This window comes from Pararge aegeria, chromosome 5 (genome assembly GCF_905163445.1).
Source record: "Pararge aegeria chromosome 5, ilParAegt1.1, whole genome shotgun sequence".
In the NCBI taxonomy this organism is placed as follows: domain Eukaryota; kingdom Metazoa; phylum Arthropoda; class Insecta; order Lepidoptera; family Nymphalidae; genus Pararge; species Pararge aegeria.
Window position 1 is genome coordinate 10,911,065 of NC_053184.1, and position 15,165 is coordinate 10,926,229.

A 15,165-nucleotide genomic window follows, 5' to 3' on the forward strand; every position below is an offset into this window, starting at 1 on the left:
AATGCGATAAAAATCTAAACATAACAGACGAAGTCGCAGGCGTCAGCTAGTCATTACTAAGTGAGTTAATTTTAAACTGAATTTTCTATCAAGTTTTCCAGGCGTGCTATCTATTGTAATATTCTTTCTGCTATCAACATTTCAGTGTCACTTAAAACCAAATCTCGTTCCCGGCAAACCATACCCAAGTTTTTTTTTGGGTTTATGTATATTTAATGATTTAGAGCCATTATTCTAATCATTACTTGTAATAAAAGACGTGTGGCTGGATAAGGTTACCGTCTGAAGTTTTTAAGTCTTTAAGCCGGATTATTGAGTGTGACACTTAAGAAATACACAATTGAAAACAAAAATATTATTTACTATTCTACTATTAATATGTTTTGTTATTCTACAAGAAGAAAAATAATACTTTTGCGAAGCCGGCAATTATAAACAAAGAGATTCCAATAGCCTTCGCTGTAGTTAATCCTAAAGCTGAAGATGGGGTATCTTGGTGTTTGCTGGGTTATGGGTAGTGGTGGTGTTGGGTGGAGGGCGAGGGCGGCGAGGGCGATGCGAGCGCCCCTCCACTGGGGCCGTGTGCAACTCTGCATAGACTACGGTGGCCGGTTGCCCTCGCGCATCATTCGACCTCCGCGCACCGCAGTCTTGGCATAAGCGCCCTGCACTGTATACGCGTACCGAGAGCTCGACTCTCGTAGCGACTCGACGAACAGGTCCGTGAACTGGTGAAAGTGTCATAGCATCCTAACACAACCTAACCTAATCGCGAGTGATTTCACCGGCTTCTTCCTTATGCGGTCTATTTATAGCGTTGCATTACCGCTCCAGAGGCGTAACTTTACCTGTACGCCCCAAATTAGGAGTGCCGTAGCACGACCCACGCACCGCCCGCCTTACGTTCCGCGCGATCTTTACATGATTTTTATAGTATTTGAAAGTAACCCTAATAAAGCTTTTACTTTATTCTGTGCATGTGTTTAAGTGACAATTTAAATGCAACAGCAGTGATGTACCGGACTTGGATTTTGGCCAATGAATGCAGCATTTACAATAAATTTTGTCAATGATTCAATGATGTTTTATTCTGGTATTGAAGTTCTGTGTTACTGAAGCAGTGACGTAACGTGTAAATTAGAAAGTTTGTGTAAGAGTAATGAGCAGTGACATCATTCGTAAAAAATACCCAACAAAAGTTTTTGTAAATGGATCCGTTAACTGCAGTCGCATTGTGTCCGCCCTAAACCTATTGTTCAGATTAAACCGAAAATGTTTGTATTCAAAAATTTATAACTTCTTTTTCAGGATAAGTTAAGCGAGCACAATGCCTTTCAAACCCGCAGACAACCCTAAGTGTCCGAAATGCGGCAAGTCCGTATACGCGGCAGAAGAACGAGTCGCCGGCGGACTCAAATGGCACAAGATGTGCTTTAAGTGTGGTACGTATCTAATCATAAAGAATTTCAGGTTAAATTTTAACTACCACAATAAAGCGCGTATATACGCTGTGCAGACTTAATATATCTACTTAGTATGGAAGTTTTTAGGGAAGAAACGTAGCTTTTTAATGATGTCGGTTCAAGAAACTAGGTATACATTTCAGTTTGATACCTGATACTATAAATGCTCAACATAGTTATACCTTCACTCTTTTATTAATTCGTAATGATGTATTAAATTCTGAGCTCGTTGAAATTAATGCTAATTATTTTTATGGTGACCTAAATATAGCACTTCCCATAAGTTTTATAGATATGACAATTTGTATAGATTTGTAACTGAATCGTACATAAACGTCTTGAATATAGATTTACTTACTTAATGAAATTTAATACAAAAATTTATTTCGTGGACATCACAGACTGCTGGAAAGAAGATTGTGACAATTGGAAAAATTTAATAAATGACTTAGGTAGAACCCGCAAACTTGCATATGAGGCGTGGAAATTTCAATCTCTAAATTACTCTCTTATATGAGAAGAAACATCCTTGGGAGTTGTTGATGACGATGCCGCTTTAGGTTGATGTACTTAACTATTAAATATTACTATAAATAATAGACAGCGTCATAAGCACATGATTTATAATAAGTTTTAATTGAATTTAATAATATAGTCAGTGATGAATTATTTAAACCTAACTCCAAGAGTACTCTCGAACAGCATCTGCACTGCTAATGGTATTAACTCCATAGTCGCTGCGTTAAAGAAGAATAAATGATCAAATTCAAATTTAACTATGAACAAAATTTGATTTCTCGGGATTAAAGTGTCCTGCTAATTGTGCCAAGAATTTAAATCTTCGTCAAATTCTTAAAAATTGAAAAAAAAAATGTTAGTTCATTTCATAGTCCGGTCTATAAACCTTTAGGCCAAACAATGTTCGCTCTGTTGATGTGACCAGACATACCAAAAAAACACACATTTATATGGCGTTATGACCGAGAGACACAATTTAACGTTTATTATGTATTCGCAAACTCCACCAATTAGGTCTGGGCCAGCGTGGAACCCGATCTCATCGTGAGAGGAGACCCGTACCCTGTAGTGGCCCGGTAATGGGTTAATATGATGATGATGAATGTATTTATGCGGATTTTTCTAAGGGAAGTTCCAAATAATTCCGTCGATATAACCTTGACGAAGCTCTACGTAAACTTAAATTCTAACTTTACAAGGTTTGTAAAGATTTTTCTTTTGAAATGATTAACCTGAATTCCGATTACCGTGTCGCCAACTTAGAAATACTAGGACTTTAATTCCTTCCAAACCCTAATTCTACATCCAAAAATTAATAAGTACAGATCTTTGTACCTATCTTTAAAACTTTGGTTGCCCAAACCCATAACAGAACTTCCTTAAAATTTGGAGTTTGCCAAATTTTAGCTTCATACGTCGTGTATCATCATGTCTCGTGTGCAATAAGTCAGTCAGTCAGTCACCTTCCGCTTTTATATTATACAGATATAAAATTTATCGATCGATTCACTTGATGCCAGTAATTGTATTCCGTGTGGTTAAAAAATTGGTTATAAAGGATTTGTGGAAGTAGGTATAGGAGTAAAAAATAACGATGTGAAACTTAAGGATGCCCTGCGAACTTATAATGGGGTAAAATAAATAAATTCTAATATAAGATGTACCCTGCGGCTTTGTCCGCATACATTTTGGGACATAATTTTTCAAAATTTATTATTTAGTTCTAGTACTAAAGTCCACAGAAATGTGGCGACACTTTATGTATTAAGTATCGTCAAACCCTCAGTGAGGGGTTTGCTTCCGTCCGCTGAGGAGTTTTGCCCTCTATCTCCAATCGTTTTCATCAGATCGACATGAGATTTGGGCAAAATTAAACTGATAGTATAATCTATCCAATACGAAAATAATTATTTAAATCTCTTTACCTTTCATCAGTTCAGTTTCATCCCCTCTCCTACAGGAACTGGGCTGAATTTCGGGATTAAAAGGTAGCAGATGTCCTACCTCGTAGTATGAACTCAAATCTTGCAAAGTTTCATTTAAATTCATTCAGTAGTTTCAGCGTGATGCGCGGCCCAGATACAGACAGATAGACAGACACGAATGAAAAAAAAAACACTTTAGCATTATCGGTTACAGAGTGCCCTTCAAAAAAAACTTTAAGATATCTTCAATGCATAAAATTTAACCCATTACAATTTATTATAAGTACAGATGATCAAAAATATAGTTATTTAATTGTATACTTTGCCGACAGGTCTGTGCCAGAAATTGCTGGATTCCACTAACTGCACAGAACACGAAGGCGAACTTTTCTGCAAGATGTGTCACGCACGTAAATTCGGACCAAAAGGCTACGGCTTTGGTGGAGGTGCTGGCTGCCTATCCATGGATTCCGGAGATCATCTAAAAGCTGATAGCCAGTAAGTACCGATTTCACTAAAACTCCCGCCGCCCGCGCCTCTGAGGGTCTTTCCTTATCTAAGGTCAATAATTCGACCAGCCTTTGGGCCCGTACGTAACAACATTAACCGCGTGTACATAATCTCATGTAAGCAGAAAGTGCGCGATCGGCTGTACATTATGCGTTGCCCGACACATGCATGACCAGTCTCCGTTTATGTCGCAACAGGAATTGAGCACAAGCAGCCTCCCAGCAGAGCTAGCGGAACGCCGAGACGCATCTCGCCCACCAGCGGTGCTACGCGAACGCCACTTTACTTTAAATTACTTTAGTTAGGATTATTTATTCGCTATGGCTTAATTTATTTTGTTTATCGGTATAATTATATATAATTTATAAAAAAATAATAATAAACAAGTCGACTACCATTCACGAGTTATTGTTAAACGGCACGCGGTCGAGACCTGGGTGAGTCCTACCCGCACTGGCAAAGGCTCACTCCGGCTCGTCACGTTCTTACCCTCGAATAACCTCCCTCTCAACCGGAGCGATCCGAAACCAACAGAGCAACGGTGAGAACCCAAGTTATAAAAGCCTATGCACGGCCTCGCAAATGCTTGAGACGCACCAAATACGCATGTACATACAATGACTTTCTCTCATACTTCTTTTACGTAACTTTCTTCGCCGCTAATCCAAACTAATCAAAGCTAAAGCTTGTATTTGCCTTAATCAAAGCCAGTTTACGTGATGGGATAAGGAAAGCGCCCTCTGATAAGACATGTAGTGTAGCGAGGCTAGACGGTGCGGGCGGTAGGGAGCACTTACCTTCTCCCATTACGGCGGAGGTGCGCCGCCGGCCTTATTAGCTTCGCTACCAGCTGTGTGACAGAGTTTGGTTAAGTATAGGGGTACCGGAAAGCTCTGGCGCCCAATAGGCTTTTAACATTTCTTCTTAAAATATTGCTCAACCAGATAATCATACCGTGTAAGCCGGCAGTTAATAATGCAATGTCTGTATATATACAGGGGCTCCCTAAAAACTAACGGAGCCTGCATGGAGCCACGTATGATAGCCAAGGCACCCCCGGGTGAAGGTTGTCCTCGTTGTGGCGGCTATGTATACGCCGCGGAACAGATGTTAGCTCGAGGACGGGTAAGGCTTTATTCAGCACATACACATACCTACCTACTACCACACTTAAATCTTCGGTAGGGCAAACTAACTATAGCCATTATTATTCAAGGTTAGTTTAATAAGGTCACGCTTTGTGAACTTAAAATGTAATGAATGGAATTTATCGACGACATTATTACGATGCTATTCTTCTTGACAGAAAAGAGTACCCAAAACATTTTTTTCTATCTAACACGCAATTACAGCAAAATTTTATATCTTAGGGATATCACATGAGATGCTTCAATTGCGTTATTTGCCACAAACAACTCGATTCCATGACGCATTGTGATGGAGCAGATAAAGAAATATATTGTCGAGGTATTTAACCGATATAAGTTTCCAATCCGAACGCACGAGTAAATCCTTGACCGGTTTGGGTGTTAACACAAAGTATCATTGTGATAACCACGTGTACTTGAGTCCTCGCATGTTCACCCCCACATACCCTCATTGTTGTCGTTGAATGTATGTCCAGGGGTGGCACAAGGAGTGCTTCAAATGCGGAGACTGCCAAAAGCGGCTGGACTCAACCAACTGTTGCGAAGGCCCTGACAAAGACATTTACTGCAAAGGTTTGTTCCCTTGTCCAAACTTCAATCTTGCTATGAGAACTAATATCTGTAACTATCATAATATTTTACCCACCTTGTGCCCCTTAAAGTAATATCTAAGAATGCTTGAGTTAAATACCTACTTATTAATACTCTTGCACAGCATGATCGGTCCATGTATGTTAATGATAATAATTAGTCTTTTTTTTCTCTATAGTATGTTATGGAAAGAAGTTTGGGCCTAAAGGATATGGTTATGGCAAGGGAGCCGGAGTTTTGCAGAGTGATCCATATGCTAATGGGTAAGACATTTATAGAAATCGATACAAGCTTTTTCTGGTGAGAGTCCAGTTACCCAAATTTGCAGTTTCTTATAATCATCGGGTGCAAAATACTTAGGTATTAACGCTTCTTTTCTTTTTATGGTACCTAATGCATAGAATATTGATAAAAGAGTAGGACAAGGTTCATGATTGTATATATATATAAACTAAAAGTTCAATAGCATGGTCCTTGTGACAACGTAATGACGGAAACATTAATACCGTGAAGACACTTATTGTATTAAAGCCATTTAATTTGAATATCTGACTTTCTTTAGATATAATTAATATTTACCTGTGCATATCTGAAGAATACTACTTTACATTTTATTTAACTAAAGTCCGTAAATGATATTCGAGTTTGGTCAGTTCAGTGCTATAACATATCATAATTTGGATTTGGATTTTGTTCAAGAAGTTCGATCAATCTTAGACCATTTTACAATATGTCAACAAATTAGAAGTCACGGCAATAGGTAGGTACAGTGACACAACGGCTTATAAAGTAGGTTATAACCTCGAGGCCCATATATGACACTATCACACATTGTTTTTCAATACATCTATGAGAAAACAGGTAAATAAACTGGAACTGTGACAGACAAATAATATTTTTTTTTATAAAAAAAAGAAAATAGATCAAAAATAAAATATCTTGTTTACGGATGTAAATTTAAGACATCGTGATACCTATTATTGATAATTACGGCTCATTTATTAGTAGTCTTGGAAATTCTTTGCCTTAAATATTCCGCCTTTACGTTTTTTTAATTATTAGATATCTTTTGAAATCTTATCAAATATGAAATATATATATTTTTAATTTTTCCATTTTGAAAACTATTGCCAGGTTTTATGTTTAGTAAATAGCGTTCAGCTTTCGAATAAATGTATTGGTACAGTTATTCGAAAGCTGAACGTATTCAAGCAAAGTAAGCAACGTAGCAGATCAAAATCAATATAAACGTTTTCTAACCGTTCATAGCTTGAGGGATTTATTAGGTACTTTCCTTAGATACACTTGACGAAGCCACGTGCAAGCAAGGCCTATACAGGGAAAGGAACTATCAAGATACCTTCGTTATTTATTGTCCGAAAACACTTTTCTTTTAACTTATGTTGCCGTTGATAAATAACTCCTAAACCTCTAAAAAAAATTGTTTGTCTATAAATTATAAATAGAATGTTCTGTTTTAATATTGTGAATACAAAATCTTTTGATTAGAGTTATATACGTATTTATTTCATAGACATATAATATTTTAATAGAATATTTGATATTAGTTGACTTTCTACTCACGTATTGCTTATCGCCCATTTGCTTGGTGAAGTAACAAAAGTTTAGTGAGATACCACATTTCGTATAATAGTATCTTCTCAGGTTACCGAAAAGCTTAGGTTATTTCCATCACTTCACTTTCATAAAAACAACTTATAATATTACAAACAAGAAATGGCAATGTGCCAACGCTAACGTGAAAATAGAACACGCTGTCCGTTCTCGAACGAACTAATTTTACTACAGGCGGGACTTGCCACGCTCTCTTACAACATATTAAATCACATGTAGATTCTACACATTCATCTTCTTTATTTTTAGTTAAGTATAACTTCGTAACAATTGCATAATCTAAATTTGTTGTCTATTTAGGTTTATTTAGCGCGTTTATTTAATGATATATTTTCAGATGCTTGATAAAAGTTGAAAGTATATATTATTGTGGGTTTTCTGCGTTACTCGGGTTGTTATGACCAACTTGAGTGGCGAGATGCCTTCCTAATGCAATGCTATGAAGCAAGTGCTGAGGCTTCGACTTTGCTAAGCACGTTTTTTGGTACAATATTTCTATCTGACAACAACTTTCATCACCTTGCTCTAGACTCAAGTTTTGGGTGAATTTATGTGCTAAATTGTTCTAAAAGTTATAAAATAAATATTAAACATCCTATCCTAATGTATGAATCTAAATTTTAACTTTAACTTTCAGAACCTACATACTGAATAATAATTTAACCTTTTGTTATAATGTGCCAGCACGGATAATAATAGGTTAAATACCTAAAATGATAATGATGTCATTTAAGGTATCTAACCTATTATTATCCGTGCTGGGCACAGGACGTATCCTCTCTCATAATAGATTTTAAGAGCATAGACAAAAGACATTCTTAAAATATATAAAAATATTCCGCTGGTAGATACAACTACTGTCTGGCAGATGCAAATCTAATCAGGGAAGGTCCACAAAAACCACAAAAAAAACTTTCAGCCTACAACCTCAAAACTGCATAATAAATACATCGGCCATTTTCCTACCCACGACCGAGCACGATAATAATAAGTCAGGCAACGCAGGATCACTTAGGCAGGCGACTTAAATACATAATTCGATGTTGAATCTATTGCTCTAGTTTAAATAGCTTAAATAACATCTATAAAAACTATTTAAGAGAGATTTGCGAGTTTGACAAATAAGCTGATATTTTCGTTATACAGTGACCAAGCACCAAGGACTACGGTGATAGATACTGCCGCTATCAAGGCGCCACCGGGTAAAGGATGCCCGCGCTGTGGAGGTTTCGTGTATGCCGCAGAGCAAGTTCTAGCCAAGGGTCGTGAATGGCATCGCAAGTGCTTTAAATGCCGCGATTGCACGAAGAACTTGGACTCTGTAATTGCTTGCGACGGACCAGATTCTGATGTGTACTGCAAAACTTGCTACGGAAAGAAATGGGGTCCCCACGGTTACGGCTTCGCTTGTGGTTCCGGTTTCCTTCAGACTGACGGTTTAACGTAAGTTCGATGTCCTAGCTAAGGTCAGTAGGTAGATTCATATTAAGAAAGAGGTATCTTCGGTATTGAATCTACCTATATACCTATTTAAACTTGTAAGCAAGTTTAGTGACTGCAAATAGTTATTTTTTAAAAGCAATGGATAGTGGTATTTTTATACCTACATTCATAAGTAAAAATCTCGGAAATAATTAATAACTTCAATGTTAAATATTTAATTAACTTCAAATGTCTAAGATACGATTTCAATACCTGAGGATTTCACAACAACTTATTACCGGCCTACTACAGAGCAGGTCTCCTCCCACAATTAGAGGGGATTAAGGCCATAGTCCACCAGGCTGGCAAAGTGCAGATTGGTGGACACCTTTGAGAACATTATAAAGAACTCTCCAGCATGCAGGTTTTCTCACGATGTTTTCCTTCACCGTTGAAGCAATTGATATTTTAATTACTTAAAAAGCACATAACATAAAAAATATAATAAAATATTCAAAGAATGAGCATTGATAATTTTACATATATTTTTAAGAAATTCTATGGAAAAAGCATAGAAGAGTATTGAAAGTTTATACACACACTTATGTAGAGTTTTTGTTCATTTCCAGAGAGGACGAGATTTCAGCCAACCGTCCATTTTACAACCCAGACACAACCAGTATCAAGGCTCCTAAAGGACAGGGTTGCCCACGATGCGGTGGAATGGTTTATGCGGCTGAACAACAGTTGGCTAAAGGAACTGTTAGTATTATTTTTTAACGGAAACTTCCTTATGTGATGGCATGGTGGGGAAAGCACGTGTGGGGGGAAAGAATTTGTAACATGAAACGTGTAGCTTAAAAATATTTTATAATAAGTCAGCGCATCTACGTAGCATGATGGTTAACGTCCATCTTTAGAAAAACAGCACGGATTTCGGTAGTACGAAATGTGTTAACGGTTACTTTAACTAGGTAGATACCTAGTTAAGTTTATTAATCCGTTCGCTCCCGAAATGCCTGACATATGGTAGGCAGGTAATACCCAATATTGCCTACCTAATTTATGTAAACATCCTTAGTCGAGTGTACTTTTAAGTAAGAGGTCCCAGGTTCGGTACCTGCAGGGTAAAATTGGGATTTATTTATTTCTGAATTTTCCTTAGTCTAGTCTATTGCGAGGCTTCAGCCGTGGCTAGTTACCACACTGCCGCCAAGCGGCCGAAATTCGTTACGATGACGCATAAAAAAGGCGTAAAGTTATGTAGAGGTTTTAATAACACTAACTGCTATAACTAAACTCCAGGGGTGATTACAGGCAATGGCTGATTTGTGTACGAACAGTGATAGAATAAAATAAAATACAACCGAATTTAGTAAGCGGGATCTGGCGAAAAATCTTGTCAATAACATATTTTTTTATTTTCTAGATGTGGCATAAGAAGTGCTTCAACTGCGCGGAGTGCCACCGCCCCTTGGACTCGATGTTAGCGTGCGATGGTCCCGACAAGGAGATCCACTGTCGCGCGTGTTACGCTAAGCTCTTCGGGCCTAGAGGCTTCGGCTACGGTCACGCGCCTACACTAGTGTCCACAGACTCCGAGCCAACAGTCACATAGTAAGTGGTGTAACTGCAATTATCTTACCTAATTTTAAATGAAACTGTTAGATGATGAAAACAAAAAAAATACCTGTCTAAGTTTATCACAGGGAGCGTGTCCACCATCATAATATTACTACAATAAAAAATATAGAAATTTTGTATTGTATCCTACTCATTAAAGTGCCTTATAAAGGTAGTATATATATAAACCAAGTTCTAAAATCTGAAATTGAAATTGTCGGAATCTAGCATCCAAAGTTGATATTTTTTTTAACTCACATTCATGCGTACAAAGTCTTGGGGACCTGTTTTGTCTAATTAATAATAGTTTTAATAGTTTAGTTAATAAACAAGCAAGCATCAATGGCTTATTAAATTTTTAAAATATTTTCTACAGCACTGAGCAGGTACCGTTCACTGGACAGAAGGCGGCCAAGGGTAAGGGATGCCCACGATGTGGCTTCCCAGTATATGCTGCAGAACAAATGAACTCTAAGAATGGCACATGGCACAAACGGTGCTTCTCATGTGCAGACTGCCACAGATCTCTTGTAAGTAACCAATTTATTGCCATCAAAATATTACTCTGGAAGGTGTTAATATTACTTTAAAAATAATCATCAATATGTTAGAACATATTCATGAGCCTTGCCACAACTCAGGCACATAGGTTCCATCTGGTAAACCACTGTAGTATAGTGGCAATTTTCAAGATTCATAGTTGCTACAACACATTCCCTCACTTAGTATTTTAGAAAGTATATTAAAGGTGTGCATGTAATTACTAGAATTACATGCACACCTTTAATATACATTCATATACACTTGTTTAAATACCCAAATAATATTAATCAAAAAGGTTAAGCTGTACAATAATTAACTAGTACTTAAATGAAATAAAATAGCACTCATTATGACTAACTTAACTTTAACATTAAGTTTAACCATACATAATATTCAAAAATATTTCATAGTAGGTTTTTTTAGACTATGCTATGCATGTCATTTATAATTTGTTTGCCATATTTTTTTAAGTGAGAATACTTAAAATACTCTATGAATAAAGCATAGCAAAAGCATTATTTTTGTCGGATATCAGTCAGTCAGTTTTTCCAAACCAAATTGTTTGTAATAAATGAATAGTCAAGACCTTTTGAACATTTTTATTCATGATTGTTTTATTAAATTGCACTCAGAAATTCACATCCCAGTACTTATCATGCAATATAATTTATTTGACAAATTGGTTTATTATATAAGATTGGTTTTCAAAAAACCGCGATCATCATCTTCTTCTTTTACAAGATGTGCCTTCAAAAATTCTTCAACTGAATCAGTGTTCCATTTTTCAATTGCCACTGTCTCTCTCACAATTCCATCCTTATCCAAAAGCTTAATAATCGGGTCTAAACCGCGCAGATATTTGATTTGTAGGTTGGGAAACTTGGCTGGTTTGTCGCTTTTCACAAATGCTTGTATTTGTGGATACGCCGGAAATTTACACGTACAAACTTCTAGAATCGCCCGGGCGTACTTCTTTTCCTTCGGCGCTGAGTCATCATTATGACAACATTCTTTGCAATGGTCCACTAGCTGGTCTAGACTAAAATCTTTTAATTGGTCACAGGAAGAACAGAGGAGGTTTGCTTTGCTAAAGCCAAGGGAAGCACAATCTTCTGTCGTAAATTCACATAAGCAGTTTTGGACTAAGAAAGTGGTTAATATAAAAAGTAATGGCGGAATCTTTATGTTAGCCATGATGAACTTTTCTTTTAAATTATATCATAAAATTACTATATAAATTGATATCATAAACATTGTCAACCACAGACCAGTAAATAACGACAACTGACAATGGCAATATTGACACAGATGTCAGATTATCAGATATGTATTACGAACGTATGGAGGGTAGAGGTAAGGAGAGTCATCTGTGTATATGAAAAAGTGTCGTCAAAATGTATTAAATTAGGATGGCGCCACATTTGCATCAGGGTAACTCTTAAAAGAAGCGCCAAATATAAATATTGTTAGAGTAGGCTTGAAAAATAAACAAGGAAGTATGGAGAAACAAGGAAGTAAGGTTATATTTACCACAATATTTTGTACAACGTAAGTTGTTGAAATTCTCAATAATTAACTACTTTAGTCGATAATGACATTAAATTTTTTAACTCGGCATACTTCAATTCATCTACGATTGCTACATTCATACCATACCCTGTGCATCCACCAGCGCCATTGTGGAGGATTTTTGAACTGTTATTTAGCGCAACAACTGGACACTTTTTCAACTTTTCTCCCATATAAGATGACTCTCCTTACCTCTACCCTCCATATACGAACGTCATTAGTAAAGAGAAGGACCATAGATTTAACAAAATCGTTCTATGGCATTTATCTTCCACATCTCCCAGTAAACTATACCGATTTCAATAACCTTTTTTCATTTTTACGTTTTTAATATTAGAACGCATTGTTAAAGTAAACAGATCATTAAAATTACAAATACAACGTTCGTTCGGACATTTGGATGTTCCAGACGATGTTCCGTCTGGAACATCCAAATGTTATGAAATACCTAGTGCAATAAAATTTATATTTTTACGTCATCCCAAAAAGAATAAAATCAATTCGTTTTATATATTTTATCAAATGCGTTTTTCTACAGAATATAATATAATTCAGCGCATACTAACTTTTCTTACTTTTTCTTCTTTAAAAAAATAGTTAGTTTCGACAGAGTATTCCAGTCTTCTTTCCATATAGCCTAAAATAATAGATTGCTGTACCTAGGTACAGCAATCTATTATTTTAGAGTTTACCGCTGAAAATGAAAATGAGTAACTTAGATAGTCGTCGAGCACAATTTGATAACTATTTACAAAAAACGCTTAATGCATTTAAACTACATTAGACCAGGGTCGATAATTTTTGAGACCAAAAAAAATAATAGTAGGATGAAATAGAACACCGTTACCCTTAAAACTCACCTCCTTCCACTTCCCGCCCTCAAATCGCCCGTAAATTATTTTTCCTTTCATTTTTGTTATATTCTCGTCCTATAATTGTTTTCTCTCTCCTATTATAATTTTTTTTCACTTTTTACCATTTTAAAAATTATCGACCCTGGTCTAAATAGCAAAGTTCGTGTAACCAATCACATAAAATTTGACAACCTTAGATAGTCGCCGCCGATCTAACCTTAGCTCGTATCCAACTTTTGACACATTAAGGACAAGCCCGTCCCTTTCAAACTACTTCGAAATAATAAAATAATAATTTTGTTAACGCAGACAAGTAATTTTTTCATATATGTTGTTCCAGGATTCCACTAACCTTAATGATGGGCCCAATGGTGAAATTTACTGCCGTGGATGCTATGGCCGAAACTACGGCCCCAAAGGAGTCGGCTTCGGGCTCGGCGCAGGCACATTGACCATGGCGTAGACTATGAAGCTGGACTTTATAGTATTATAGGATTAACAAGCATGCATGGTAGCATGATTGAAATCTTATCTATTGCATATTGCTATCCTCCAGTGGATCATACCATTTATTAAACTGGTTTTAATATTGGTTGATATAATGAGACTTGTGTAAAAGATTACAATAATTCATAAGACGAATATTTTATGATTAGAAAATATAAATTAAGGTTACATTCCTTTCATAATATGTACAAACTGTGATGAATGTGTCTGGGCCCTTAGTTTATACATTCTTCATAAAATATTGTAGAATATGTAAGATGCATAGACTTAATAGTTATTAATAAGTATGTAAAGTATTTAAATAACTACATTATTTAAATAAATAAAAAATAAAATTACAAAAAAATAAATGAACAGCTTTGTTAAAATGGCATTGTGAATTGTGATTATACCTTCGAAATATCACTTTTTTGATATGAAGGAAAACTATCCTGTAAACGCGGTAAAGATTGCGTATTGCAATCGTTTCGACCGACCAGATCTTATTTAAAGATCTGAAGCGATCATTATACATATTTTACACAAACGACTTTTGTACATACTTTTGTCATTTCATAATAATATTTCAAACAGCAATAAGCTGTGCTAGATTTTTAATACTAAAATGCTTCGAGGCTTTTGCAATATTTTATGCATATATAATAGTATCTCACATAAATCAGCTTATTGCATAATATTGCGAAACGTATCGTTATATTCTCACTTTTAATAAAGAAATAAGCAAAATAACATTCTTTTATTTATTTATTACTCATCTTGAAATCTGTTCTGAAACCTCTGCATTACAAAAATAGCATCAGTATCGGTACAGTGCTTGAAGCCTGAAGGGTATGGTAGATTATATGCCTATTACTATTGTCCGCAAGAAAAACCTTTTGGTCCAGTCAGATAATAGAATGATAGCGGAAAAACAAGATAAAATAAAAAGATAACCATCACCCCCAGCCTATTTAATGTCTCACTTCTAGATACAAGTATCATCTGAGAAAGGTTATAAGAGTAGGTAAGTAGAAGGGTACAAAGTAAAATCCAGCTTGCTTATTAATAAACAACTTATTTGCATATGCCTCCTGTCATAGTATGTACATACTATATTTTAAGCTATAGACTTGACGTTGCTCCAGTGGCGTGGCCGATTGTTGCGGCGGCTAGATTCAGGCGGTTTAATTCGCACATAACTTGTAATGCAATTGCAATCTCGGTCTGTTTTTAGATACTGTCAATGAGGATATACAACAGTTAGGCTCAATTTATACCGCCACGGGTTCGAATGGAATGGAAGCGTCAATTTCGCCTCATGACGCGAGAAGGCGCACAAATGCGCCTTGATCAATCTACTACTAATAATCTACTGACT

At 36.2% G+C, this 15,165-nt stretch overlaps 2 protein-coding genes across 7 annotated transcripts; one reads left to right on the plus strand and one right to left on the minus strand.

The window, feature by feature from the left end:
• The first annotated feature begins 606 nt into the window (after nucleotides 1-606).
• On the plus strand, nucleotides 607-14,534 carry LOC120623585 (muscle LIM protein 1). 6 transcript variants are annotated; one of them, XM_039889617.1, is made up of 11 exons: nucleotides 607-719; nucleotides 1,309-1,442; nucleotides 3,739-3,904; nucleotides 4,915-5,041; nucleotides 5,287-5,383; nucleotides 5,834-5,918; nucleotides 8,437-8,733; nucleotides 9,342-9,474; nucleotides 10,142-10,329; nucleotides 10,712-10,865; nucleotides 13,642-14,534. In XM_039889617.1, exons 2-11 carry the CDS (start codon nucleotides 1,328-1,330, stop codon nucleotides 13,762-13,764), a joined length of 1,485 nt encoding a protein of 494 aa, XP_039745551.1. In that variant the 5' UTR covers nucleotides 607-719; nucleotides 1,309-1,327; the 3' UTR covers nucleotides 13,765-14,534. The 6 variants fall into 6 exon arrangements, with proteins under 6 accessions (XP_039745551.1, XP_039745550.1, XP_039745555.1 ...); XM_039889616.1 differs by lacking the exon at nucleotides 5,287-5,383 and adding an exon at nucleotides 5,541-5,637; XM_039889621.1 differs by lacking the exons at nucleotides 9,342-9,474; nucleotides 10,142-10,329; nucleotides 10,712-10,865; nucleotides 13,642-14,534 and having other exon boundaries at nucleotides 8,437-8,737.
• LOC120623587 (selenoprotein F) lies at nucleotides 11,463-12,168 on the minus strand. The gene has a single exon (XM_039889622.1). The coding sequence runs from the start codon at nucleotides 12,070-12,072 to the stop codon at nucleotides 11,566-11,568; it is 507 nt and encodes a 168-aa protein (XP_039745556.1). The 5' UTR covers nucleotides 12,073-12,168; the 3' UTR covers nucleotides 11,463-11,565.
• Nucleotides 14,535-15,165: the final 631 nt, after the last annotated feature.